Here is a 27,996-nt window from a genome sequence, read left to right as displayed (position 1 = left end):
TCACTTGTAATAGAAGTGTGCATCTTATATGAAATCCTGCTTAGAAATATTGGTCATTAATTGGTAGCTCTATAAATACGGTATGGAAACAAAATATACATACTTTCTTAAAGAAGATACCGGAACCTTCAGTTTGAAAGAGACTCATACATGAAAACAAATATAATTCTTTTTTTTTTTTTTTTTTTTGAGACGGAGTCTCGCTCTGTCGCCCGGGCTAGAGTGCAGTGGCCTGATCTCAGCTCACTGCAAGCTCCGCCTCCCGGGTTTACCGCCATTCTCCTGCCTCAGCCTCCCAAGTAGCTGGGACTACAGGCGCCCGCCACCTCGCCCGGCTAGTTTTTTGTATTTTTTAGTAGAGACGGGGTTTCACAGTGTTAGCCAGGATGGTCTTGATCTCCTGACCTCGTGATCCGCCCGTCTCGGCCTCCCAAAGTGCTGGGATTACAGGCTTGAGCCACCGCGCCCTGCCAAATATAATTCTTATAGCAATCTAATACCTGTTATTTTGAGGTATCATATTTTGACATTAATTTTTACATTTAACACCAAAGTGCTATACTATCTATCAATGCATTTTAGTAACTTTCACTGAATCCAGTAAGAAGTGCAATCTCACATTCCATTCCGTTTGTTTTTAAGATTACATAGGCACATTAATGTCAAATGATTTTCTCCTTGCCATCATAATAACTGTATATTTTTTACTTTTGCAGAACTAATATTGCAGTTTTATGACTTTTAAACATTTCGTAAAGTTTTCTTTGTTACAGTATGAGGAAAATTAAACTGCCTCAAATCTGTTTTTAATGCACCAATGCTTCTATGGGATTCTTCTAATACTGAACATTCCACTTCATAGATTTTCTGTATTTCTCCATTGTTAGAGAAATATATATCATTGTATTGATATAAATGCAAGCAGCTTGACTCATTATATGCTGACATGTAATGAAACAATAAACTTCTCCAAGAAGTCCTACAAAGGCAAGTAAATCTGAATCTCTCACCTCTGCCCTACTTTTAGTGAGGGTGTGCCTTCCTTTGTTGGTGCTAAGACAGGAAGTGTCTGTTTTTATGTGATTTGCTCAAATCAAACAAGAGGAAGTGAACTCTTACTGGAAACCTGTTAGAATCCAAACCCGTAGACAACTTCACAATTTCAGCAACATCTTGACAACTTTTTATATATGCGTTTGTTTTGCGAGTGATGCTGTGATATAAACAATAATACAAAGTCAAGCTTCTGAAAAAATTTTAAGTTTAATTTTACCAAACTTAATGGTATTTTCTTTTTTCCAAATAAAGACACATTATCATATGTTCTGCTGATATTTATCTCAACTCAGCATTCTTCTTAGATGTAATGTTTAATTAAAAATCTGTAGTAGTTTCTACAATGAACAGCTAAATATTTTGCCTAAAACATGCAAGTGGCTGCATGCTGTGGCTCATGCCTATAATCCCGGCTACTTGGGAGGCTAAGGTGAGAGGATCACTTGAGGAGTTAAAAGACTAGATTTGGTGACATAAAGAGAACCGTCTCAAAACAAAAGCAAAAACACTGTGGAATTTCAACTATTAGTACTATTTCTATATATTTACATTCTATGTGCTTTCTGAAATGCTTTGTGCTTTCTCAAAATCTCCAAGCTTCCTCATTCTAGGTAGAAATAGAATGCCAGAAAGTCATTTATGTAAAAATTGTTTAATATTTACTAAGTTATTACAGAGAGTTTGCATTTTCATTTTACCTGCATGAGCATTTAGCATTAAGACAATAGTGGGCCAAATTTGGCTTTTGTTTTTGAAGGTTCATTTGAGTAGCGTAATCACAACATGATCATCTCGGCCTTGCCATAGCATCTCTCCTTCAAAGTCTACCAGTCCATGTTTCCTGGCACGCATGAGAATACCCACTACTTTATCTGAAATACGAACGTATCTGTCAAAGAGATCTCCAAAGGTAACCTGGATCTTGCCGTCTCGTCTGTGGCGAGCCATTGTGCGGATGATGAAGCACATGTCCATAATTTCCCTGTAGATGTGCTCCTCGGCACGCTTGGCTCTTTCAGCGGTTTTGGTTCCTTCCTTGGGGCGGCCGTAGCCCTCATCTCCTTTGTGTAGGCGGGTGGACATGGCCAGCTCGTAATCAAACTCTTCACTGAAAGGATTGAGCTTCTGGGATTGTATGTGTTCATCAGCCCACTGCTGCCATCTCCCTTTCAAGTTGCCCACTTGGCTGTATTTCTGTTGGGCTTTGCAGTTGAGTTTCTCTGTAAATCTGTTTACCCTAAAGTAGAGACAGGGTGAACAATCAAATAGATATGTTAACAGCAAGTGTTGTTTTACCTTTGTACTTCCCATGCATATGCATCTTTAATGTAAGTATAATTTTTTCACTACAAAAATAAACACAATATAAAAAATTAGAAATGAAAGAAGAAAAATCATACATAGTCCCACCATTGTTCTTAGTTTGGTGCATATCCTTCTAGATTGTTTTCTCTATGAATATTTTAAGCATTATAATGATATTAAAATCTATTTTAAGAAAAAAGCTTCCCCACACAAAGTTAATGCAAATGTGTATATCTTAAAGTTGAGTATTAGTAACACTTTAGAACTGGAATCATGTAGGTGTTTTCAGGAATCTCGTTCTTAGAGGACCTCTGAAACCAATTTTTTCCCAAAGGTAAGGACTATACCACTACACATGCATTTTAATATTTTATCTTATATAGATTTTCGTATGTGGATTTTTCAATGAGAGCATATATAGACTAGCATCAATGATGCCACAAACTTTGAAATATTAAGTTGTACAGATAGAAAACACTAGCTAGCAACAGTAACATTTACTGAACACTATGTACTGGCATTCTAAATGTTTTTTATTAATATTCCCTGCAACCATTTCCTGAGATAGGTACTACTATTCCTACTTCACAAGTGAGGAAACTGAGGCCAGAGACATGAAGTAACTTCTTAAAGTCACAAAACTGTTAAGTGAACCAAAGATAAGACTGAACCAAAGATAAGTTGGCTCCAGAGCCTGTCTATAACTATGAAATACTGCCCTAAATAGGTGACGGGGTAGGATTCAAACGCAAGACTGCCTAAGACCAAGGTCAATGCTCTTTCTCCTATGCAGTGATGCCACTCAGCAGGCCCATACAGTGTCTAATAAAGGAATAAGTTGTGTTTTAAATGTGTGTATCTTTGGAATTCAGAACGCATTTTCTATTAAAAAGCCAACTCTGGAAAGTGTAGACTAGTAGTATCAGGATGCTAGCCTAATATTAGTATGGGGCAGCAAACTAACGCAGGAACAGAAAACCAAACACCACATGTTCTGATTGTAAGTGGGAACTGATCTATGAGAACGCATGGACACAGGGAGGGGAACAACACACACCGGGGCCTGTTGGGGGTCAGGGGGAGGGAGAGCATCAGGATAAATAGCTAATGCATGTGGAGCTTAGTACCTAGGTGACAGGTTGATAAGTGCAGCAAGCCACTGTGGCACACATTTTTCTATGCAACAAACCTGCACATCCTAGCCTGCACATGTATCCCAGAACTCAAAAAGACGTCCCTGCCGTTTGTCCAATTGCGTAGACTTTTTCCCTAGGTCTCTTTAACTTCACAGGTAAAACACGAACTCGGAACTATCTGAGAGTTGTACTCCTAACCCTCACAAGCGTCCCACCCTCCCTTTTTCTCCCCAGTAACAAGTGGCCTCATGCCTGGAAGCATTGGGATTGGTGGTGCTGAAAGTACTTATGTGAACGGCATGCCTGAGCTATCCCAGCTCTCACAATTTACTATTAAAAACCCAGGAACCAATCAGATTTGGGTATCCCTCACCATCCAAACTCACTTCCTGGAATCTGGTTACCCAAACGCTGGAACCAAACACGTGGACCTGGAGGAATATATACTTAAATTAACATTGTTTTCAAAAAAGAAATGACATCCACTAGATGGCGAACTTTCATCAATTCTTATGCTGGATGTTTCCCAAAGTCCTACACTTGCTACATTGTTTCATAGCACGATAGAATTGGAATTGGAAATACTCCTACATATAACACTTCTATCCTTTATACAAACATGGATAAAAGTGTATGACACAGTTAATTAGTAAAAACAAAAAAAGCACACAAAAACCGTATACACGATTATTACAACTTTGTAAAATATATGTATGAAGAAGTGCTAGGCGCTCACCGGGCTGAAGTGTAATGGATTTCCCTCAGCCCTCCTTGTCAGTTGATCCCCTACCCCGCCATTGACTTTTCCTGTTTAGCTGCCCTCAGTGTGGGCTGCTCAATCTCATTATCAAAAGAAAGTAAATACCTTGTCCCTTCGGAGCCATGCTGATCAATGACTGATCACCATGCTGATCAAAGGCATATTCTTCAGTATCAAGCCCAAGGCCATCTTAGCAGAGCGTGAATTTCATACCAGACTTAACAGCTGAGGTGTCCTGCCAGAGTAGAGGCTCCAAGTATCTCAAACGAAAGTGAATAGTGTGATTTATTAACTCATACTTTGTCTCCTGAGCACCAACTGTGGTGCTGCCCTATTGTGTAAATACTAATGCATCCTGCCTTTAAACAGTTTTTGAGCACTTTAACATCCCTCCCATGCTTTGAAGTATTTATTTATGATACTGTGTGCCAGGCACTTTTTAAGGTACTTACTGGATATTTTATAATGAAAGTAATACAAATTTGGGTTTATGATACAATCACAACTCTGTAAAATGTATAAGCACTAGGCTACAGAATTTAATAACATTTGCATAATTAAAAATGATTATGTCAGTATCCAGATAACAGTTGGTTCTTTTCACTTTTCAAAATTCTCTTTTATGTTGGCATTATACTGATTTGGTAACAAAGAAAGCAAAAAATAGGTAAATATTCAAATTTGCATCCAGAGGTAATTTGTTTAAACTACATTACATGGGTCTCTGATTCTTTGATGTAGCCTTTTTCTTCTAATTTTTAATTAGGAACTTAGATTCCCTAAATGTTGCAACTTAGCGTCATTTGGGATAACAGCTGGGGTTGGTGTGTGCTAATAAATCTGTGAAGAGCTTCTAGGCCAGGCACAGTGGCTCACGCCTGTAAGCCCAGCACTTGGGGAGGGTGAAGTGGGCAGATCACTTGAGGCCAGGAGTTCGAGATCAGTCTGGCTATCATGGTGAAGCCCCATCTCTACTGAAAAAATACAAAATTAGCCAGCGTAGTGGTGCTTGCCTATGGTCCCAGCTACTCGGGAGACTGAGGCAGGAGAATCTCTTGAACCTGTTAGGCAGAGGTTTCAGTGAGCCGAGATAGTACAACTACACTGCACTCCAGGCTGGGTGACAGAGACTCTATTGAAAAAAAAAAAACTGTAAAGAGCTCCTAAAAGAAGCACCATTTAAATATTAATGTCTATTTGTTATATGGTCAAATTGTAGTGCCCTCTAATTGGAGGGAAGAACACCAAAGAAAGTTGGTCCCATAAGAAAGAATTAGAAAATAGGGCTAGGAAAAAAAAGAAGGAAATTCATCTTAATGAGCATCTAATTTTCTCTATAAATATTCTGTATTATTTTTATATCTCCAGTTTTTAAAAGGTCAAAGTATATTGGGTTTGGGTTTAAGTCAGGGTTAGAAAGTCTTATATACTGAATTTTTTTGGTCAATAAATATTATAAGAATCGATACCAGATTATGCTGTTTTTAAAAATTTTAGGGAAAAATGTGAATGAAACTCTAGATTTAACTTTAGAAAGATAACCTATCATAAATTGAAAGAAAGCAAAACAATATTTAAAGGATAACATCTCACTCATATTTTGGAACAGCAATACTAAATCCAGACCCACCTTCTCAGTTTCTTCATTATTAGTAAACAAACTTTCTTATAGTCAATCAAAAGTATAAATTAGCCGGGCGTGGCGGCAAGCACCTATAGTCGCAGCTACTCCGGAGGCTGAGGTAGGAGAATGGTGTGAACCTGGGAGATGGAGCTTGCAGTGAGCCTAGATTGCACCACTGCACTCCAGCCTGGGCAACAGAGTGAGACTCCATCTCAGAAAAAAAAAGAAATATATATATATCTTCCCTGTCCTGCTATGTTCAAGGTAACTAATTCTACTAGACATTACAAGCAATCTGTCTAGGAAAGTCTAGTTTCATTTACTAAAATATATTCTGAAATTTGTTTCTTATCTAATTGGGCCTCTTCAGCAGCGTGAGGAGAAGATGGGAACCAATTTTATCTATAATTCTGACACTTCAGAGTAATGATTATATGGGTAAATTATTATATATGTAATATTAATATGTAATTAATATGTAATAATATATATGTAATTATTATATATGTAATATATATATGTAATTATTATATATGTAATAAAACCCCCAGGAAATAAGAGTTCTAAAAGATATATTTCAAATCCAGCAAGTTCACTGGCACTGAAAACATTTTCTGATGGTTGCCCTTCTCCTGAATCACCAGCTTCAAAATGCCTGGGGCGCCTAGAGGCATGATTTTCTCTTCTGTCTCTGATCTCTATGGAGAAAGTGAAGATGGGCTCTCATTGCCAACTCCACAGATCTTCCTGTAGAGGGAGCATTTCTCCTCCTTGCGCAGGCGCCCTCCTCTGTCAGTAAAGCAAAGAATCTCTGCCACCCTTTCCAACTTCTAGGAGAAATGCTGCATTGATTTGCTTGTCCTTCCCTACAGACAGTTTAGCCCCTTCGATTACTGAGAGCGTGACATCAAGAAGGGCACATTTATCAGGAGCAGGGTGACAGCATTCAAAAGGCAATATGGACATTTCCGCTCAGCAGTTTTGCTGTCTGTCATTTTCAGCTTCATTTGAGAGCCAGGCCTGTGATTCTCCTTCAGATTGAACTGTCTTCAGAGTCTATGGAAAGGGTTGCGGCCCTAGAATTGGGCATAGGCAGAAGGACAGCATAATTTTGCCTTTGTTTCTGGTGAGGTCTTTCAATACAGTGCACCAAAACCCTGAACTTTGGGAGTCATTAGGATTTCACTAATTAAGCCCACATTTTGATCTCCACTTTGTTCCTTGAGTCTGTTCTCTACTGAGAGGGACAGTCTAGTATAGTGGTTGAGAACACAAGTGCCTTCCCAACTTCATCCCTTCCTCGTTCTGTGACTTGAATTCTATGTTTCTTAATGTCTCTTTGTGCCAGTTCCCCTGTTTATAAAATGGCAGCCTCCTGCTCAACTGCTATTATTTTCACTGAATTAAACATGGAGGACAGGATGATAAGTGATTGGTAATTTGATCTTGCACCTTTATGGGAGACGGATCTAATTTCTTTTGTCTAAAGGAACTGGATTGAACAAGTCACAATCAAAAGACTAAATATGTTTAAAGTAAGACAAAATATAAACAATTTTTATAGTAAAACTCCAGTTAGAAAAACTACTGTTGGTAAAGAATTTATCTACTTTTTTCACAGTTGATCTCTTTGTTTCTACTATCCATGGAACATCTTAACCACCAAGAAACTTTCTTTCCACCTAAACGTCTATGATACATAATTTTCTCCTTATTGGCAGATACAGGGAGAGAAGGGTGCCTATAATTAAAAATAAGTGGACAAAAAGACTTTTCAAATTGGCTTAGTAATGCTGCTTTCATTTCTCAAGCAATATTTGAGAGTATCATTGGGCAAAAATTCCTATGAGGTATCTGCTGAAGTTTCCTGAGCACAGCTAGGATTACCAATGGAATTAAGAGCTGCTGTTGCTGCATACACCATTCTGGTACCCTATGTACTCTAAGACTGAGGGAAAGGAATCAAAAAAGGAAAGAAGAGATTTAACCACCACTATCACTCTGAACCTACAGAGCCAAGCTCCTAACATCTTGAAGGGCTGGGATCACCAAGCCTGGCTCCCTGTATTATAACGAGTACAATTTACTAATGAGCCCCCCTGAGTCTATCGCTTTACATAGCTAATATAAAAATAACCCCATGAGATATGAGCTATCACATCTATTTTTTAGATGAGGACAGAGAGACTCAGGATTACCAAAGTAACCATGATTCAAATCTAATTGTCTCTTATTCCAAGCGTAGGCATTTCAACACATTAAGAAGGTGCTCATGTACCAGCCTGATTTGGGGAACCCCAAGACAGGTCCTGTATCCCACTCCCCACTTTTAGGTGAGACAGTTTGCTCAGAGCCAGAATGACTGAGTTCAAATCTCGTGGGCTGTAAAATCTCATACAAATTCCCTAATATTGCTTCATCTCCTGTCTCCATCTATCAAAGAGGGATGATGATTATATCCTATCATATGAGCATACTGTGAAGTTAAATAAATATATGAAAAGTGCTTAGACAAGTGCCAAAGAATGTCTAGCTCTACTATGCATTCAGGATTGGTCCCAGCTGTCACCTCCCTACCTCCAGTTAATTTAAAATGTGCCAAGAGGAAGATCTTGTCATTGTGCCCCCTCAGTCTTTACTCTTGTGGACCCCATTATTCCATTTCTAGCATACATGTCCCAAGATCCAAAAGGCCAGAAGTTGGAATATGGTTCCTCATGTTCAGATAGCATAGTTACTTCTGATCATGAACTCCTACATTAAGCACAAATCCAGACGTCTGAATGTATCCTCAAGACACTGCCCAAAGGTTAGAACTATGTCTAGTTTTAAAACATTGCATTTGGGCAAGTCTTAGCTTTGTCACTAACTTGCTGGGCAAACTTACCCTCTGAGCTTTGGTGTTCTTATCCCTGCAACGAGTGAATAACTACCTCAGAGGGTTATGAGAAGTGAAGCGACAAAGCATTTAAACACCTATAGCACACACTAAACACGTGACAGATTATTGTAATTACCCGTTTGCCATTTTATTTTTCTTGAAAGCTAGCAGTGTAGTAGTTCTAATTCTTTCAAAACACCTTTACAGTCTCAAACTATAAGACAGCTCTTTAAGCCCAATGCAGTGACTCATGCATCCCAGGACTTTGGGAGGCCAAGGTGGGCGGATCACCTGAGGTCAGGAGTTCGAGACCAGCCTGGCCACCATGGTGAAACCCCATCTCTACTAAAAATACAAAAATTAGCTGGGCGTGGTGGTGTGCATCTGTAATCCCAGCTACTCAGGAGGCTGAGGCAGGAGAATCACTTGAACTCAGGAGACGGAGGTTGCAGTGATCCAAGATCGTGCCACTGTACTCCAGAATAGGCAACAGAGTGAGACTTCATCTCAAAAAAAAAAAAAAGAACAGCTTTTTGTCAAAATAGGTAACATTTTTCTTCTTCTTCTTCTTGTTTCATGAGACTTGAAAAACACACTGTCCCCAAAGGGAGTCAGTCTATAAATGTAATGACATCAGACACTTTTCTTATATTTTGATACCCTGGCATTGTGGAACAAGAAATCCTGACTTTCTACTATGTGGAGTTACTGTCTTGAAATAAAGCATGTGTCTCGTCTATATAAATGTTTCGGATTGAGTAAGTGTGTGTATGTGTATTTAGCATCTAGACATTTTAATTATTGCTGTCTTTGTTTACAAATAAGACAAACTGTTTTTGAAAATTTGAAAAGTTGCAAAGTAACCAAATCTATGTGAATAATAACAGTTTTCATGGATTAAGCATATGTGACAAGCTCTGTATTTGGTAGCCCTAATCTCATTTACATTTCCCAATACAATAGAACTTCTCCCAAAAGCTTACTGTTGCTGTCATTTTACAAATGAGGAAATCCGCTTTTTTGTTATTTTTTGTTTTTTATTTTTATGTGAAACAGAGTCTTGCTCTGTTGCCCAGGCTGGAGTGCAGTGGCATGATCTTGACTCACTCCAACATCAGCCTCCTGGGTTAAAGCCATTCTCATGTCTCAGCCTCTTGGGTAGCTGGGATTACAGAGGTGCAACACCGTGCCCAGCTATTTTTTTGTATTTTTTGGTAGATATGGGGTTTCACCAATGTTGGTCAGGCTGGTCTCCAACTCCTGGCCTCAAGTGATCTGCCCTCCTCGGCCTCCCAAAGTGCTGGGATTACAGGCATGAGCCACTGTGCCCAGCTGAGAAAATCAGCTTTAAAAAGGACTAGTTAGGGGCCGAACTAGGATTTGAGATTGGGTCTGTCTGACTTCATTCAGAGCCTGCTCTCAAATTAGTCAGCAGCCTTCCACCTGTTTAGAGTCAGAGATTTGTGTTCCATGAGTGTCATTGAAGCAGACGTATCTCCTGATAATAGCATAGACATTTGGGACAAGGTAAGTTTGCCCAATGAGTCTACCAGAAACCACTCTTATCTCTAAAGAAATAAGCCAATTTGTTACTCATGATAGAACTGACTTAAAGAATTCACACAAAACAGGCATCCCTCTCTGATGGCTTCATCTTTGTTGAGGCTAAGACTTGGATGTTCAGTTCAAAACAAAAAGGAGAAACAAAATAGCACAGGCCCTGACCAAAAGGTCCATGTCTAAGGTCAGCACCGACCTTCAGCCCAGGGTCATCCCTCCTCTAGAGTACTCACTGCCTTTGAGTCTTTGAGATTCTGGCTCTAACCCTGGCAGGATTTCATCTGTTGCCTGGATTCCCAGAGTTGGTTGGGGCTCAGTAGTGATCCTGATACAAGGAGTGGGAGGATGCATCACTTACTGGGAGGGCAAGGGGCGCTTGATCCTGGCCACAGCCACCTGCACTCCATCCTGCTCGGGCCTCTCCTCGGCCTCTCCTCCGTAGCCACTGTCCTCTGTGTCTACGCTGTCACTCCTCCACGTGGGCTCCTCCTGCTCCATCACTCTCCAGCCCTTGGTGAGCTCAGACACCAGGTTGGCACATTTTCTCCTCCGCGTTGGGGAGCCGTGGCTGTGGAGGATTCTGTCAATGTCATCCTCTGGCTGCCCAGGTTCAGGCACACCAACATCCCTCTCGTACCTGTGGCTGAGGTGGCTCACGTCCCCTCCTCTCTCATAAGCCTTGCTGACCACCGTTTTGGTCACCTCTTTCTTTTTGATGTGAGAAACCTCAGGGGCTTTCTCTGAGCTTTGTCCATCTTCATGTCCTTCTGGCGTTCGGGGTGGCGACTTTGGGGCACTCTGAGCTTTCTGGTGTGAAGTAGTTGGTGTGATTGGTTTAGGAGCTTGGGGTGAGTCCTGGGTCCCTCCCGGCAGCCAGCCTGTAGGCTCCTGGGCCTGCCTGATGCTGTTCTCATTCGCCCACTGCTGCCAACCTCGGGCCAAGTTGATGACCAGGGTGGCTGTGCGTATCTTCCGGAGGGCGCTCTTGGCTGGGCCCTCCTCCCTTTCCTTTTCGCCCGGAGCCATGCTGCCCACCTGTCTTTTTTCTGCTGATAGCCTGGGCACTGGCTAAAATGAGTATGGTCCAGTGGAGTGCCTGGGATTTAAATAGAAGCAGGGTGCGGGGTGGGAAGGAGAGCTTAGTGACGACGGAAACTATGTGAAGCATTTCTTGCCAAGATATGGCGCCTTTGCCCTGATGGTGTTCTTTTTATAAATCATGACAGCTCCAGTTTCATGACGGCAGAGGGACATCTCTGCTGGTAAGGGACAGTGATATGCTCACTCTCTTTCTTCTCCAAGTGCCAGAGTGGAAATTACTAGATCAAGTCATGTGCTCAGTCTTATGTTTTTCTGACCTTAATATGGTCCTGCCATTTATAGGTGCATACAATATGCATACATATTACCCTGGGAACATTACAGGATTGTTCCCATTTAAACCCCAGCAGCCCTCAGTACAGCTCCTAATTAGTTCCACTTTATAACTAAGTAAAATAAAATCTAACTTCCTACAGCTAATAAAATCTGAGATTCAAATCCATATCTGTGTAATTCAAAGCTTGTGCCTCCTTTTATTCCAGTTATCAAAGATCCTAAGTTGCCTTTTTCTTTTTCATTCGACTGCATTAGAAATAGACCTTAGAAAATCAAATCATCCAACCTTCATTTTCCAGATGAGAAAATTGAAGCCCAGATAAGAGAAAGACCAAAGACCAGACAGTCAAAGACTAATTACTTTCCAGTCCCAACTTTGAAGTATTGTATAGATAACTCATATTAAAATACAAAAAGGCAGACAAAATTTTGGTCCAATCATTAAAAAATGTTTTTAAAACCTGCATAGACATTGAATTTTAGAAATTATTATTGGAATACATCTTTTCAAATACTATGTTTGAAAAGATCATCTAAGGACAGAATTCTAAGGACAGAATAAATGAATGCTGTTGGTAGCTCACTTCTTATCCCCATCCCTGCCTACCCTTATCCTGTGGATTCTGGTTTTTGTTTCGTTTTGTTTTTTTGAGATAAGGTCTTGCTGTGTCCCCAGACTGGAGTGCAATGGTGTGATGATGGCTCACTGCAACCTTGACCACCTGTGCTCAAGCAATCCTGCTGCCTCAGCCTCCCAAGCAGCTGGGACTACAGGCATGAGCCACCATGCCTAGCTAATTTTTTTTTTTTTTTAAATAGACGGTGTCTCACTGTGTTGCCCAGGTTGGTCTCAAACTCCTGAGCTTGTGCAATCCTCCCACCTTGGCTTCCCAAAGTGCTGGGATGACAGATGTGAGCCCCCACATCTAGCCCCGTTTGTTTTTAATAACACAATCTTCCTTAGCAGGACTTTAAGTTCATGTAGGCAAAGACAGTTTTTCAACTCTCACAAGAGAGACTGAAATATAATATTTTTTAAAGGACTGGAAAGACAAGCATGTGGACAGAAAGAGAAACATCTATGCAGTGTATTAAACCAGATAAAAATGTCCAAGGCTCAGCAATGAATAATTTCTTAAAGTAAGACAGAATTTTTTTTTCATTCAACAGTTGCATTGGCTTTAAAACTATATCCTTTCCTTCAGTCTTGCATGCAGGTAACCATACTAATTGAAAACGGTTGTGTTTAAGAGCACAAACAGGTATAAAAGTTAATTATTTCAGATAGTGAGACATTTATTTTGGAAAAAAATGTTGATATTTTTCATCATGTGGGTTATTTACCTCTTAGGATAAACAAAAATTGGGAAGTGATTTAATACTTGATCTACAAATCTGTCAGAGGTGTTTCCACAACAACATCTGATAACTTTAACTACGGGCCATAAATGTGGAGAAAAAGAAAATCCCTCTTGATTAATTAAGAGGAAGTTGGATCACAAGGAAAGAAAACTATTACAAACAAAGATTTCAATCTGAGCCTGAAATTTCTGGCATTCCTCCCAGCAACGCAGATTCACTGCAACCTGTTTGATTCTTATCAGAATCTCTTCATCCCACTTGGAAGGCCTTAGGAAAAATTAGAGTTCCTCTAAGACACCCATACGCTTAGCCCAGAATCAGGATAATTTATAGCTTTCAACGAGATTTTCCTGCTGCCTGTCCACACCTGCCCCAGATTCAGTCCTGATAGAGGGAGAAGAAATGGAAACAGCAAATGTTAACAGTCTTTCACATATTAACTGGCATTACAGTCAGCTACTGGGGTTTGGGGATGTCAGCAGAAGGTCTTGGCTAAGAAACAGGAGCAGCTTCTAAAAGAGCCTGGTCATTCCTTCTGAGATTTAGCCTCCATGGCAACTGCAGTCCTTCATTCACAACTCTACAGAACAGAGTATAAAATCATTTTCCTCCTCACGTGTGCTTTGGGACTTTCTTCCCGAAAGCAAGGTCTGTATGCTACCTCCCATACATCTTTGATTACTATAGAAATGTTACATTCATTGTCTCAATCGAAATTCAAATTCTTGGAAGTTCCAGATTTTCCTGTTTCATTTATGTTATAAATGAAAATAAAATCTCAAAGACAAAAATAAAATGAAATAAGTGTTTTACATTGGGAGCTTCCTAGGAAACCTTGAGATTTGAAATTGTGAAGATGATTAATGAAATCATTATCACCTAAGAAGTCTGTCATAAGTGAGAAAGTATCTTGAAAATAATATTTGTTATTTTTTGATCATATGAATAATAGCAGAAAGAGGAAGGAGAGGTATTTATATATTTTTCTGCATGATACACTTAGAAGTTAGGTAGAGCCAACCCTCATAGCCAGTTGTATAATCTTATTAAAGAGACTTTAGGAAACTACATTTGCTCAAAGCTATATGAAACAATAGCTTTTTTGGGTTTTTTTTTTTTTTTTTTTTTTTTGAAGTGGAGTTTTACTCTTTGCCCAGGCTGGAGTGAAGTGGCATGATCTTGGCTCACTGCAACCTCTACTCCCTGGGTTCAAGCGATTCTCCTGCCTCAGCCTCCCGAGTAGCTGGGACTACAGGCATGCGCCACCACACCTGGCAAATTTTGTATTGTTAGTCAAAATGGGGTTTTGCCATATTGGTCAGGCTGGTTTCAAAACTCCTGACCTCAGGTAATCCAGCTGCCTGGGCCTCCCAAAGTGCTGGGATTACAGGCGTGAGCCACCACACCAGGCCACAATAGCTGCTTTTTAAAGTTTTATTATGTATATTTGAAGTTTACAACATGATTTAATGGAATACATATATAATAAATAGCAAAATGATTAGTATAAGAAAGCAAAGTAACATATTTATCATCTCACATAGTTGCTTTTTTGATAAGAGCAGCTAAAATCTACTTTAAAATCTTGAATGCACTTTTATTAACTATAGTGCTCTATTGTACATTAAATCTCTAGATTTGTTAATCCTATATCTTCTACAGTGTATCCCTTGACCTGTGTTTTCCCATTTCATCCCCCAACCAGACTCCTGTAACCACTATTTTATACTCTATATATTTGACCTTTTTAAAAAAATCATGCAATATTTTTCTTTCTGTGTCTGGCTTATTTTGCTTAACAAAATGTCCTTCCTTTCCATACATGTTATGCCAAATAGCAGGATGTCATTCTTTTTCCGGGCTGAATAACATTCCATTCTTTCTTTATATAGAGACACACACATATATACACACACATATGTGTATATAATATATACATTATATATTTTATATATATGCATATACACATATATACATATCCCACATTTTCTTTATCAATTTGTCCACCTACAAACATGTAGGTTGTATCCATATTTTGGGTATTGTGAAAAATACCACTATAAATATGGGAGTGCAGATACCTTTATGAGGTAGTGATTTCATTCCCTTTGGGTATATGCTCAAAAGAGGGATTGTGGGATCATACATAGTTCTATTTTTGATTTCTTTAGGAACCTTCATACTGTTTTCCATAATGACTACAACATCCTACATTTTCACCAGGAGCGTACTTTTCTCCACATCATTGCCAACATTTATCTCTTGACTTTTTGATAATAGTCATCCTAACGGATATGAAGTGATATCTCATTGTGGTTTTGCTTTGCATTTCCTGGATGATTATTGATGTTGAGCATATTTTCATATTCCTACTGCCCATTTTTATATTTTCTTTGGATAAATGTCTGTTTAAGTCCTTTGTCTATTTTTTAATGAGGTTATTTGTCTTTCTGCTAATAATTTGTGTTTTATTTATACTTTTAAAATACTTAACTCCTTATCAGATATGTAATTTACAGATATTTTTCCCAGTCCATAGGTTGCCCCTTCATTTTGTTGTTTGTTTCCTTTGCTGTGCAGCTTTTTAGTTGGATACAGTTCCATTTACTTATTTTTGATTTTGTAGCCTGAGTTTTTAGTACAATATATTTTTAAAATCATTGCCAAGGCCAGTCAATGTCCAGGTGCTTTATTCCTATGTTCACTTCTAGGAATTTTATGCTTTTAAATCTTACATTTAGGTCTTTCATTGACTTTCGGTTTTTGTGTATGGTATAAGATAAGGGTCCAATTTTATTCTTTTGCATGTGGAAATCCAACTTTCCCAACACCATTTATTAAAGAGACTACCCTTTCCCCATTGTGTCTTCTTGGTGCCCTTGTCAATACTATGTTGGCAGTATATATTTATACTTATGAGCTCTCTATTCTGTTTTTTTTTTTTTTCTTTTTTTTGGTCTGTGTTTCTGTTTTATGCAAATTCCATACTATTTTGATTACTATAGCTTTGTGACATAATTTTAATTCAGGAACTATGATGCCTCCAACTTTGTTTTTCTTTCTCAGTATAGCTTTGGCTGTTTGGGTTTTTTTATGTTTCCTTAAAAATATTAGGATTGTTTTGTCCACTTCTGTGAATAATGTCATTGGAATTTTAAAAGTGATTGCATTGAATCTGTATATTCTTGGGGTAGTATGGACATTTTAACAATCCTGGTTCTTCTCATCTTTGAACATGGGATATCTTTACACTTATCTGTGTATTCTTCAATTTCTTTTAGCAATGTTTTATAGTTTTCATTGTAAAAATCTTACACCTGCTTTGTTTAAATTTATTTCACATATTTTTTATGCTATCATAAGTGGGATTGTTTTCTTGATTTCCTTTTCAGCTAGGTTGTTATTTGTGTATAAATATCAAAAATTTTTGTATGCTGATTTTGTATTCTGCAGCTACTGAATTCATTTATTAGTTCTAACAGTTTTTTTATATGAAACTTCGAGGGTTTTCTACTTATAGGATAATATCATCTGCAAACAGATAATTTTATTTCTTCTTTTTAAATTTGAATGCCTTTCCTTTTTTTTTTTCTTATCTGATTGTTCTTGCTAGTACTTTCATTACAATGTTGAATAAAAGTGGTGATAGTTGGCATCCGTGCCTTGTACTGGATCTTAGTGGAAAAGCTTTCAGTTGTTCCTTGTTAATTACGATGTTAGCTGTGGATTTTTCTTAAATGGCCTTTATTATGTTGAGTAATAATAAAATTATTATTAACAGTTATATATTAACAGTTAATATATAACTTAAACTGTTAAGAATTTTTATCCAGAAAAGATAATGAGCTTTGTCAAATGCTTTTTCTGCATCAATTGAGACAATAATGTGGTATGTTTCATTCTATTAATGTGACGTATCTTTAAATTGCATATGTTTAACCAGCCTTGGATGTCAGAGATTAATCCCGCTTGATCATGATGTATAATCTTTTGGATGTGTTATTGAATTCTCTTTGCTAATATTTTTTGAGAAAGAATAATTTTATTAATCCTTTTTATGTGAGTTCCTTAAACAAATAAGTCCCTTAGTTGTTTGGACTTATTTGTTTGGTAAACAAGTAACTTGCTTAGTTTCACACAGTTGGTCATGAAAATACTTTAATAGAGTAAAAAAGAGCTTCTTATTGCAATAGAATTTAGCATGCTCAATGTTCGTGGAATGTATACAATGGGTGAAGACTGATGGTAAACAATGTGGGATAGGGTATAAAGATGAACAAAACAGAATCTACTTTCATGATTTTTTCCCAATCTAGCCAGGAGAAAACATACATACAACTACCTTTAATAGTTAGGGGAGAGCTACATTAGCAATACCACAAAAAATGTTACAAAGGCATGAAGATATTTGGTATACTCAGAGACTTTCTAATGGTCCGCAGTAGGGATCACAAACTCAAATGTCAGGCAGGTCACTTAAAGATGTGAAGTGAGCTGGGCTGGAGCCACAATAGGGTGTGGTGCGAATTGTGGACAACTTATAAAATAATGTTTCAAGGAAGTAAGAGATCTGGATTTTTGCTTGAGTGCTCATGTTCCTTAAATGATAAGACTTGTGTGCACACACACACACTGGTATTGGGTGAACCAACACAATGTAGCATGTCTTTGGGTTGGATCCTGCTTGTGTGCTCCCAGTTTATGACCTTTGGAGAACATAGTGTTTTGGAGGTAAGGACAAGGAGCCAGAGAGTGGTAAGAGATACCTCTGAGAAGGTAAGTTGGAGCTATTTTGTGAGGATCTTGCTAAGAAATCAGTGCTTTATCAAGTAGGGCTCATTGAATCACTGAAGGATCTTAAGTCTGGATGTGGTATCAAATTTGTGTTATCAAATGATCAATCTAGAACCAGCAAAGTTTGGATTTGAGAAACATAAGACTAGGATAGGAAGACTATTTATAGGAAGTAGTAAAATAATCTTGGAAAGAAACAAATGAAGGTCTGAAAGAAGCGATCTGAGAGCCATTGAGAATAACACCAAAATGACATAGAAACTGACAAGTCGCCATGAGTGAGGGCAGTGAGGAGTGATCCAGAAGCTTCTAAATTAAGTGACAGCAGGGAGAGGGCAGTGGAAGAGCAGGATTTGTGGCGAGAGGGAAAAGTTTTCATGTTGAGTTGGGGAATCTCTGGGACTTGTGTGTGGAGGTGTTAAGTAGCAAGATTAATCAGGAACCTGGACCATGTGGTCAGGCAAAACCAGGTGAAAATCCAGGCTCTGCTGGTTAGCACAGTGACCTAGAGTGTATTATCTAACTTCTCTAAGGTTGTGTTTCTTCCTCTGTAAAATGAGTATTAGCAAAGCACCTAGCTCAAAGGGCCTGTGCGAGGATTAAATGAGTTAACACGTGTAAAGCCCTTAGCTCCATGCCTGGGAGATATCAATTCTTGATATGTGGTTACTGTTAATATTTTAATGTTGAGTCATGGGAGTTAGCAAACTAAGACTCCTTAAATTCTCTTTGACCAAGGACAAGGTTGATACCAGAACCAGGGCAGTGGCAAGTCTTCAGGTAGGAAGGTCGTGTAGGGTCACCTGTGGGTACTGGAGGCTGCAAGGGAAAACTTATTTATAGTGTTTTATTTTAAGGTAATTTATGGTGTGGCTTTTAAGGTTATGTCTAAAGGTTTCTCTCCGCCTGGTGGATGAGGTCAGATGAGGTCTCAATTACTTGGGAGTGTTGCACACAGACTCTCTCCTGGGACCTCCTGGAATATAGAGCTCAGCGGTTTCCAATCACTGGGGATCACTGAGAATTTGAGGTCTTAAATCACATTAGAATCACTTGTGGCACTTTCAAAACTACAGATGGTAAAATGCTGTCTCTGGAGACAAGTCCTGCCTGGGATCCTGGCACCAGCTTGCTCTAAGCATAGCATCAGGGTTGAGAATCATGGTTCCAGCTGCTAGAGTGCTGTGGGTCTAGCAGACACTTGATTTGCAGGTTTCAAGAGTATAACGTGATGTGGGTTCAGGAAGATTCATTTTGCGTTCTGGATATTCTTCTAGAAGGTGTCTACCCTTGGAGGAGTTAACTTCTCTGATGGTTGATTGACTTGTCTGAAAACAGTAGTAATATTAACCTCCTCCTCACAACATGTTGCTGTCAGGTTTATATAAGTCCATGTCTATGACGACATTAGCCCGGTGCTTAATACACTGTAAGCTATTAATATTGTTATTTATGCTATTATTGAGGGTAATGATGCCACTTTGTAAATAAATGATCTGGATTCATAGACAACATACTAAATTTCAGTATGAATAATGCATTATAAACTTTTATATTATAAGCAATAGCGATTTACATACATTGTCACAGCCTAAAGAAAATTTCAGGGAACAAATGCCACAAGATCCCATGGTCTATTAAACGATACTCACATTAACTTGCTTCAGGAAATGAACACATAATCGCTTGGCATACCTAATTTAATCTGGAAAAAAATGGTGTCTCAGAAACTGGTCTTGCAATTATGATTCAAACTCACTTCTGTTTGAGTAGCAGTTGCTTCGCCTTCGGTATGTTAGTAACACTAAGTTGGTTCAATTAATGCCCGATTAACTCCACACTGCACTAACTTAAACATGTATCTCATCATCCTGAGGAATACCTTAAACCTAAGCTACCCTGACTTCTGACTTCTTTTCTCACTGAGTTGCCTAGCACAACACACCCATTGTGGTACCACATCCTTCATGCCCACACTCACACAGTTGAATGTGACTAGAGAAACACATGGAAATTTGCTGTCTCACTTTACAAGTTTTGACCTCCAACCTCAGATGCTGCTCAGCTCTCTTCTGTATTTCCCTTGTCCATTCATTCTTCCAGTGTCCTGGGTGACTGATGTTTTCCCTTCTCTCAATGTTCAGTGCTTCTTCCACCATCATCACTCTAGCTAGTGAGTTTGCTGTCCATTTCACATAGAACCAAGAGCACCTTTGCACTCCCACTCTGAGGTCTACCTGTATTCCTGCATGTGTCCATGCCCGCCGCCTTATGGATGAGTGGTCAGATCTCTGATGAAGGCCATCATCTCCACTGGCACATCCACTCCCCTCATCATGATATTGCTGTAATAGGTCTTTTTTGCTCTCCTTCATCACAATTTCAACCCCTCTGTATCTTTCCTGTCAGACAAAAATACTGCGATTTCTTCTATCTTAAAAAATACACTCCCTTGACCCCATGGTCCATCCCATTCCTCTCCCCCAACCCCACAGCAGCAAACTCCTAGGAAGAACTGTGTGTACTGCCCACTTCAATTTTTTTTCTCCCATTTTCTCTTGAACCCAATCCAAACACATTTTACCTTCATGATTCACTAAAACTCCTTTTGTTCTATCAGCAATAACTTCCACATTGCTAAATCTAATGATCAATTATTGGTCCTAAATTTACTTGTCCTATCAGCAGTATTGGACACATTAGAACACTCACCTTTTCTTATTATATTTTAAGTTCTGGGGTACATGTGCAGATCATGCAATTTTGTTACATAGGTATACCTGTGCCATAGTGATTTGCTGCACCCATCAAACCGTCACCTACATTAGGTATTTCTCCTAATGTTATCCATCCCCTAGCCCCCCACCCCCCGACAGGCCCCAGTGTGTGATGTTCCCCTCACTGTGTCCATGCGTTCTCATTGTTCAGCTCCCACTTATGAGTGAGAACATGTGGGAACACTCACCTTTTCTATAAATGCTTTCGTCACTTGGCTTCTGGGTCAAAACTCTCTCTGACTTTCTTCCCATGTCACTAGATGCTCCTTCTCAGCCTCCTTTGTCATTACTTGCTCTCTTCAACTTCTTAACATTGGAGAGTGCAGAGCTTAGCCTGAGTTTTCTTCATTGCTCAATCTATACTCCCTTCCTTGGTGGGGTCAGGCTTTAAATACCATCTTATGATGACAATTCTCACACATGTATCCCCAGTCTGACCTGTCCCTTATACTTCAGACTTGTGTACTAAACAACTTGCTAGGTATCTCTGTAGGATATCTGTCTAATGTCTAGCTCAACCCTAATGTGAAAAAAAGTGAACTTTCAATCTTCTTTCCAGCTTGAGCTTTTCATAGCATTCTCCTTTTCAGCCTAGAGTCAACTTTGTTCTGCCCATTGCTCAGGCCAAAAATCTTGAAAAAATATGACTCCTTTTTTCTAATATATCTCACATACAGTCCACTATATCCTGGATGTATCTTGAAATGCATCCAGAATTCAACTACTTCTCACCATCTTTACCACCATTAACCATCTTCCACCCCAACCACCCTGGCCGTCCATAGCTCAAGCCACATCAAGCCTTGCATGGATTATTGCACAGTCTACTTAACTGGTCTCCCTGCTTCCACTCTTATCCACACAGGGTGCTTTCAATATTAGCCAGATCATATAAAACATTGTCAGATCAGATTACTTTGTTCAAAACCTTTCTGTGGCTTTCATTTCAAATAAAGGCCAAAACCTCATAATGGCCTATAAAATCCTACAACTCCCTCCCCTTGTTAGCTTCCTGACTACCTCTGCTGTCACCTCCTCCACCCCATTATTTGTCCTGCCCCAGTCATACTGATCTCCAAGTTGGCATCTGCTTTGGGACTTCCACACTAGCCCCTTAACCTCCTTATTCCCCACCAGACTTGGTGCCCTTGCCTCTGCATATGCAAAAGACTTGTTAAAATCCTTTTCTAAACAAGGGAAGTTCTCCTCTTAGGAGGAGTGCTTTCTTTTCTATAGAATAGGGAGTTAGGGGTGGAATTGTGCCTTCTTTTATTTTGTCTGTCTGCAATGGAGACTGAGGAAGGACATACAGTATGGTTTGAGGTTGGAGAGTCACACAGCTAGGATTGGATTGTTGAGAAACATGAATACCCTGAGAAGAAATGTAGGTTTTCATCAGCAGAATGGCAGGATGAGCATATAATTTTAATAAACTCACTTTGTTGATGGTGTGGAGGATGATTCAGGAATGGTGTGCGGGCTAGAGTAGAAGCTAAGCTAAGCTCAGAATAAGAAAGTGATAGCAGCAACCTGGGTAAGAGATAATTAGAACCTGCTCTAAAATGGTAGCAATAAGTTGGAAAGGAGGACTTAAGTCCTTTAGATGAAACTAAGAGAGGATTGATATTAACTAGTCACAGTTAGATGTCAGATATGAAAGAAATGAAGGCATTTGGGATGAATATGTGCATCCTGGCCTGGGATTCTAGGTAAATGGTGGTTTTATTCATAAAGAATAAAAATACAAAGGGTAGGGGCAAGCTTGGGGATTGGACAAAATATTAGATCATATTTTGGACATACTGACTCAGAGGTACCTGTAGGACATCCACAGGAAATTATCCAGTAGACAGAGATTAAAGCTCAGGAAAAAGATGTGAGCTATTACATAGATTAGGGCATCATTTAGGATCAGAATGACTAAGTCATGCCAAGTCATATGCCAACAAGAGTTATGGAAGGTCTGGGAGTGGTGACTCATGCCTGTAATCCCAGCACTTTGGGAGGCTGAGGCAGGTGGATCACCTGAGACCAGGAGTTCAAGACCAGCATGGCCAGCCAGCACGGCAAAACCCCATCTCTACTAAAAATACAAAAATTAGCCGGGCGTGGTGGTGGGCACCTGTAATGCCAGCTACTTGGGAGGCTGAGGTAGGAGAATCGCTTGAACCCAGGAGGTGGAGGTTGCAATAAGCAGGAGATTGTGCCACTGCACTCCAGCCTGGGTGACAGAGAAAGACTCTGTCTAAAAAAAAAAAAAAAAAAAAATTATATACACACACACACAAACACACACACATACACACACACAGACACACACACACAGAGAGAAGAGTTTCAGAGGGATCAAACCCAGGCACTCTGGCTCCAGGGTCAGGGCTGTTGACAACTGTGCTGGAACACAAATTCCTTCCTTCCTCCTTGCTCCCCACCCCCACTTTGAAGGGCAGGACTTTACAAGCTTGTGACATCACTCCCTAAACAAGCTTCTTACAGGGATCTAAATATAGAGTTTCTCAGCAGTGACTTTCTATTTGATTCCGTAAAATTTTCCTTTCCTTAATAGCCAAGAGTCTTGCAAAAGTAGTCTATACTCCTTAATTTATCACCTCCTGCTCACTCTTCAACTCACTCCATTAAAAACTCTGGTTTCTGCCTATAAACTCAATTTAGTCAAAGTCATACAGATAGCTTTCTCATTGCCAAATCCAAGAAAGATTTTTAGTTCTCAATTATTTTAACTGTTTATATACAGTATTGGATATATTTGAACACATCCTTTTGTACACACACACACACTTGTGTGTGTGATTATGTGTGTGTTTTGAGGGAGAAGGAGTCATGATAGAAATAGAAAGTTTAGAAAACCAGAAGGAAATAGCCAACCATAATTATGCCACACTCATGCAGCTTGTGCATAAGCATATATATTTCCTATCTGGTTACAGTCTACTCCCAATCCTGAAACTGATTGTGCTAGGAGTATTCCTTTCAGCTCAGGGATGTCATTTTGAGAAGTAGCTGAGATAACCCATTAGACATGGGTTTGTTTACCAGATTTTTCTCCTCTTCTGGAAACCATCCAAAGATAGTAAGTAGAATTTTTTAAAAATTCTCAAATTCCAATTTTAGCAAAATAGGACACAGATACTCTGCGGACTCTAACAATGACCACTGAAACTAACTGAGATTGGTTAGATGTCATCTAGAAGGAAGTCAAAAAGAATCCTTAGAAGTCCTGGAAGTGGTGGATTTTGGTGGATTTTGCAAAAATACATTTTCTAAAAGGAAGAGGTCCACCGTCTAGTGAAAAAGCTACATGGCTTGTTTGCTACAGTGAGTGAAGAAATCTGGTGGCAAGACTTGAATAAAAATTCTCCTGGACTTCCACTTTGAAAAGCAGCGGATTTGAAGATGCAGAGGCAGTAAAATCACACAATGCATGACATAGATGTGCCATCTTTGCACATAAGCTGTCTCTGTGTTTGCATTGGAAGGTTATTTAGAGTTTGACGCCTGGAGGCTACTCTGGTCCTTCTTCCTTCCCCATAGGAACTTATTTAAATGGCTAGTTCAGAAAAATTTAACTCATTCAATGATGAATATTTTTCTTCAGAGTATAATATCAACCCAAGACACTCTAAAAACCCCAAAGCCAAAAAAAAAAAAAACGAAACAATTAAAATCAAAAAGAGAATTTAGCTGAAGAGTAGGGTAGAAAAGGAGAATGAAGAAAATATCGTTCGTATATTTGACAAAATCATTTAGAAGATATGATGAAAGAAATGAACCACTTACAATATCAGCAATAAAAATAAAATACCAATGAATGAACTCACTAGTAAATATTCAAAAACTATGTGAAGAATACATGAAGCACTTTTGAAAGACGCTGAATACAATCAAACAAAGAAAAGATAAAGCCATCATCTTGGATAGGAGAGTTCTATATAGTTGAAACACCATTTCTCTCTGTGGTAAGTTTAACTTCATTCCAGTGAAAAGTATCAATTTTTTATTTCCTTAGAAAGAGACAAACTGATACTAAACGTTGTATAAAAAAATGAAACAACCAAAAATAGTGAAGAAAACATTTAAAAGAAAGAGAACTAAATTACTAAATAGTATTGTATTGACATATGAACAGACAAACAGAAAACAGAACACGATAGGAAATAAATAAACCCAATGACATATTAATAACATAATGTGTTATAGGGGTGTCATCAGAAATCAGTAGGGAAAATAAACCATTCAAAAAATGGTCACAGACAAAAGCTAGAGAGCAACCTAGGGGAATAGTTGGATTCATCTTTCACATCATATACCAGAAAACATTCTAAATAGATCAAAGACTTAAATGTAAAATCTGATATCATAAGCCTACTAGAAGAAAATGATAAAATTGCTCTTCAAATTTGGGATGTGTATAATCTTTTAAAATATGGCTACAAATCCAGAAGCCATTAAAAAATGGTAAATGTTACTATGTCTTAAAAATCTGAAAGGTAAAAAGAGTCAAAAGACAACACACAGGAAAAAAATTTGTAATTCATAGAACAGAATAATCTCCATCATATATAAAAAGCACATAGATATTGATGAGAAAAAGACCAACTTCCCAATTGCTTGCCCAGTTATATTGGGAAAAAATATAATAAAAGTTTATTGGAAAGAAATAAAAATGGCTTTTAAATACATGAAAACTGTTGACTGTTACTGAAAATAAGACAAATGAAAATTTAAAATTACATGGGATTTTTTTCTAATCATAATGGCTAGAAACCTCACAAAGTTTTGTTTGACATCATCGTCCATTGGCAACCTGTGAGAAAACAGGAACTCTCCATTATTTTGGGGAGGCAGACGTTGGTAAAACCCCTTAGAAGGCAATTTGGAAATATTTGTCAAAATGATTTATTCCTATGTCTTTGACCAAGAAGTTCCTCTTCTGGGAAATTATCCAAGGGATTCAAATTACATTTGTACACAGTTAGGCATTACAACATTTCTCGAAATAATGAAAACAACCTAAATTCTATCATACGGAAAAGATGAAATGAATTACTGTATAGCTACCCAAATAGGTTACGCAAGAATACAAAAATAAATAAATACATACATAAACTTTCTGATAAAATTATTGGATAAAAAGTTCTAAGATACATTAAATGAGAAAAACAAGATGTATATGACATATAGTCTTTTGAGTTGAAAATAAGGGAAAATAAGAATATATGTTTGAATTTGTGGACAAGTCCATAAAGAAACCCTGGGAGGACTCAGACACATCTAAATATAGAGGTTGTTGGGAAAGATACTCTCTTGGCTAATTTCTTTCACTTCTTTTAGCCTTTGGAAAAATCTTCACTTCTCAAATAAGATTACCTTGCTTAGCTGCCCAGTTGGATGTGAAGGCCATGAGGACTATTGCTTTTGTCTGTTTTATTCCCTGGTATGTCCCAAGCACCAAGAATAGTACACACAGTTGACACTCAAATATGTGTTCAATGAATGAATAGGTGAGGGGACGAGAGACTTCATTGCATACTTTTGAATATTTTAATAATAAATTTTTTTGAAAAGTAAATTGAAAGCAAAACCAAAAAGTGAATAGTAGATGTATTCCCACTTTTTTTCCCATTTCAGTATTTGTTGAAATCAGTCTCCATTTCGATGTTTATGTTTTGATTAGACAAGGGCCGAAAATGTTTGGTGGCTCTGACCTTCCCGGAGCCAGCTTCACATGCCCCTAAAGGACTGAGGGCCTCCTGGCCTTCTTCACAGTTCTGCAGAAGAGCCACATGGATGTTTGTCACCTGATCTGGCCACTTTACAAGAATTCGACTTGCTTCATTCTTCTCTGTGTGTTCTTAGATGATTGCAGGCCTGCGGTCTCCACAGTCTTCACTCACCAGTGTTCCTGCTATTTCAAGTCGACAAACATTCATTGAGCTCCATGTCAGTGTCATGAATGTTAGAGGCACAAACAAAGGTGAATGTTATGTCATCTGTGCTCTCTCAGGGCTTGCAATTCAGGAGGACAGGCACAAATAATAATTACAGGGGACTGTTGGAGTTCACCTAAAGATTTTTTTTTCTCAAGTCTTTGTACAGTCATGTGTTGCTTAATGACAGGGATATATTTTATGAAATACATCGGTAGTTGATTTTGTCATTGTACAAACATCATAGACTATGCTTACACAGACCTAGCTGCTATAGCCTACTACACGTCCAGGCTAGACAGTATAGTCTATTGCTCCTAGGCTACAAACCTGTACAGCATGTTACTGCACTGAATACCATGGCAATTATAACAGAAGGGTAAGTATTTGTGCATCAAAACATATCTAAACATAGAAAAGGTACAGTAAAAACACAGAATAAAAGATTAAAAATGGGTACACTAGATAAACCACTTACAATGAGTGGAGCTTGCAGGACTATACGTTGCTCTGGGTGAGTCGGTGAGTGAGGGTGAGTGAATGTGAAGGCCTAGGACATTACTGTCCACTCCTGTAGACTTTCTAAAACCTGGACACTTAGGCTACACTAAATGGATTAAATGATAGTTTTCTTCAATAATAAATTAACCTTAGATTACTGTAACTGTTTTACCTTATAAGCCTTTTATATATACATTTTTTTGAGATGGAGTCTCGCTCTGTTGCCCAGGCTGGAGTGCAGTGGCATGATCTCAGCTCACTGCAAGCTTCACCTCCCAGGTTCATGCCTGCCTCAGTCTCCTGAGTAGCTGGGACTACAGGCGCCCACCACCATGCCTGGCTAATTCTTTTTGTATTTTCAGTAGAGACGAGGTTTCACCGTGTTAGCCAGGATGGTCTCGATCTCCTGACCTCGTTATTCGCCTGCCTTGGCCTCCCAAAGTGCTGGGATTACAGGCATGAGCCACTGCGCCCCGGCTAAACCTTTCATTTTTTTAACGCTTTGTATTGTTTTGTAATAATGCTTAGTTTAAAACACAAACACATTGTACAGCTGTACAAATGTGTTTTTTCTTTATGTCCTTATTCTTTATGTCCTTATTCTATAGGCTTTTCTATTTTGATTTTTTTTTAATTTTTTGAACTTTTTTGCTAAAATGAGGACACAGACATCCACATTAGTCTAGGCCTACACAGGGTCGATATCATCAATATCACTGCCTTTCACCTCTGCATCTTGTCCTATTGCAAGGTCTTCAGGGTGAATAACACACACGGAGCTGTCATCTCCTATAATAATGCCTTCTTTTGGAATACCTTCTGAAGACCTGCCTAAGTCTGTTTTACAGTTAACTTTTTAAAAAATAAGTAGAAGGGGCACATTCTAAAATATTATGTTGATGCAAAAGTAATTGC

At 38.7% G+C, this 27,996-nt stretch overlaps 1 protein-coding gene across 1 annotated transcript; it reads right to left on the bottom strand.

Moving 5' to 3' along the window:
* Positions 1 to 403: 403 nt before the first annotated feature.
* ABRA (actin-binding Rho activating protein) lies at positions 404 to 11,404 on the bottom strand. Its single transcript, XM_011930959.1, has 3 exons — positions 10,681 to 11,404; positions 1,617 to 2,293; positions 404 to 427 (listed from the first exon to the last, which is right to left on the bottom strand). The coding sequence occupies exons 1-2, from the start codon at positions 11,346 to 11,348 to the stop codon at positions 1,816 to 1,818; spliced, it is 1,146 nt and encodes a 381-aa protein (XP_011786349.1). The 5' UTR covers positions 11,349 to 11,404; the 3' UTR covers positions 404 to 427; positions 1,617 to 1,815.
* Between the last annotated feature and the right edge of the window lie 16,592 nt (positions 11,405 to 27,996).

Source organism: Colobus angolensis, unplaced genomic scaffold, assembly GCF_000951035.1.
Source record: "Colobus angolensis palliatus isolate OR3802 unplaced genomic scaffold, Cang.pa_1.0 Scaffold121, whole genome shotgun sequence".
In the NCBI taxonomy this organism is placed as follows: Eukaryota; Metazoa; Chordata; class Mammalia; order Primates; family Cercopithecidae; genus Colobus; species Colobus angolensis.
Note: the sequence above shows the minus strand (reverse complement) of the source record. Positions and strands in the feature narration are given on the sequence as shown.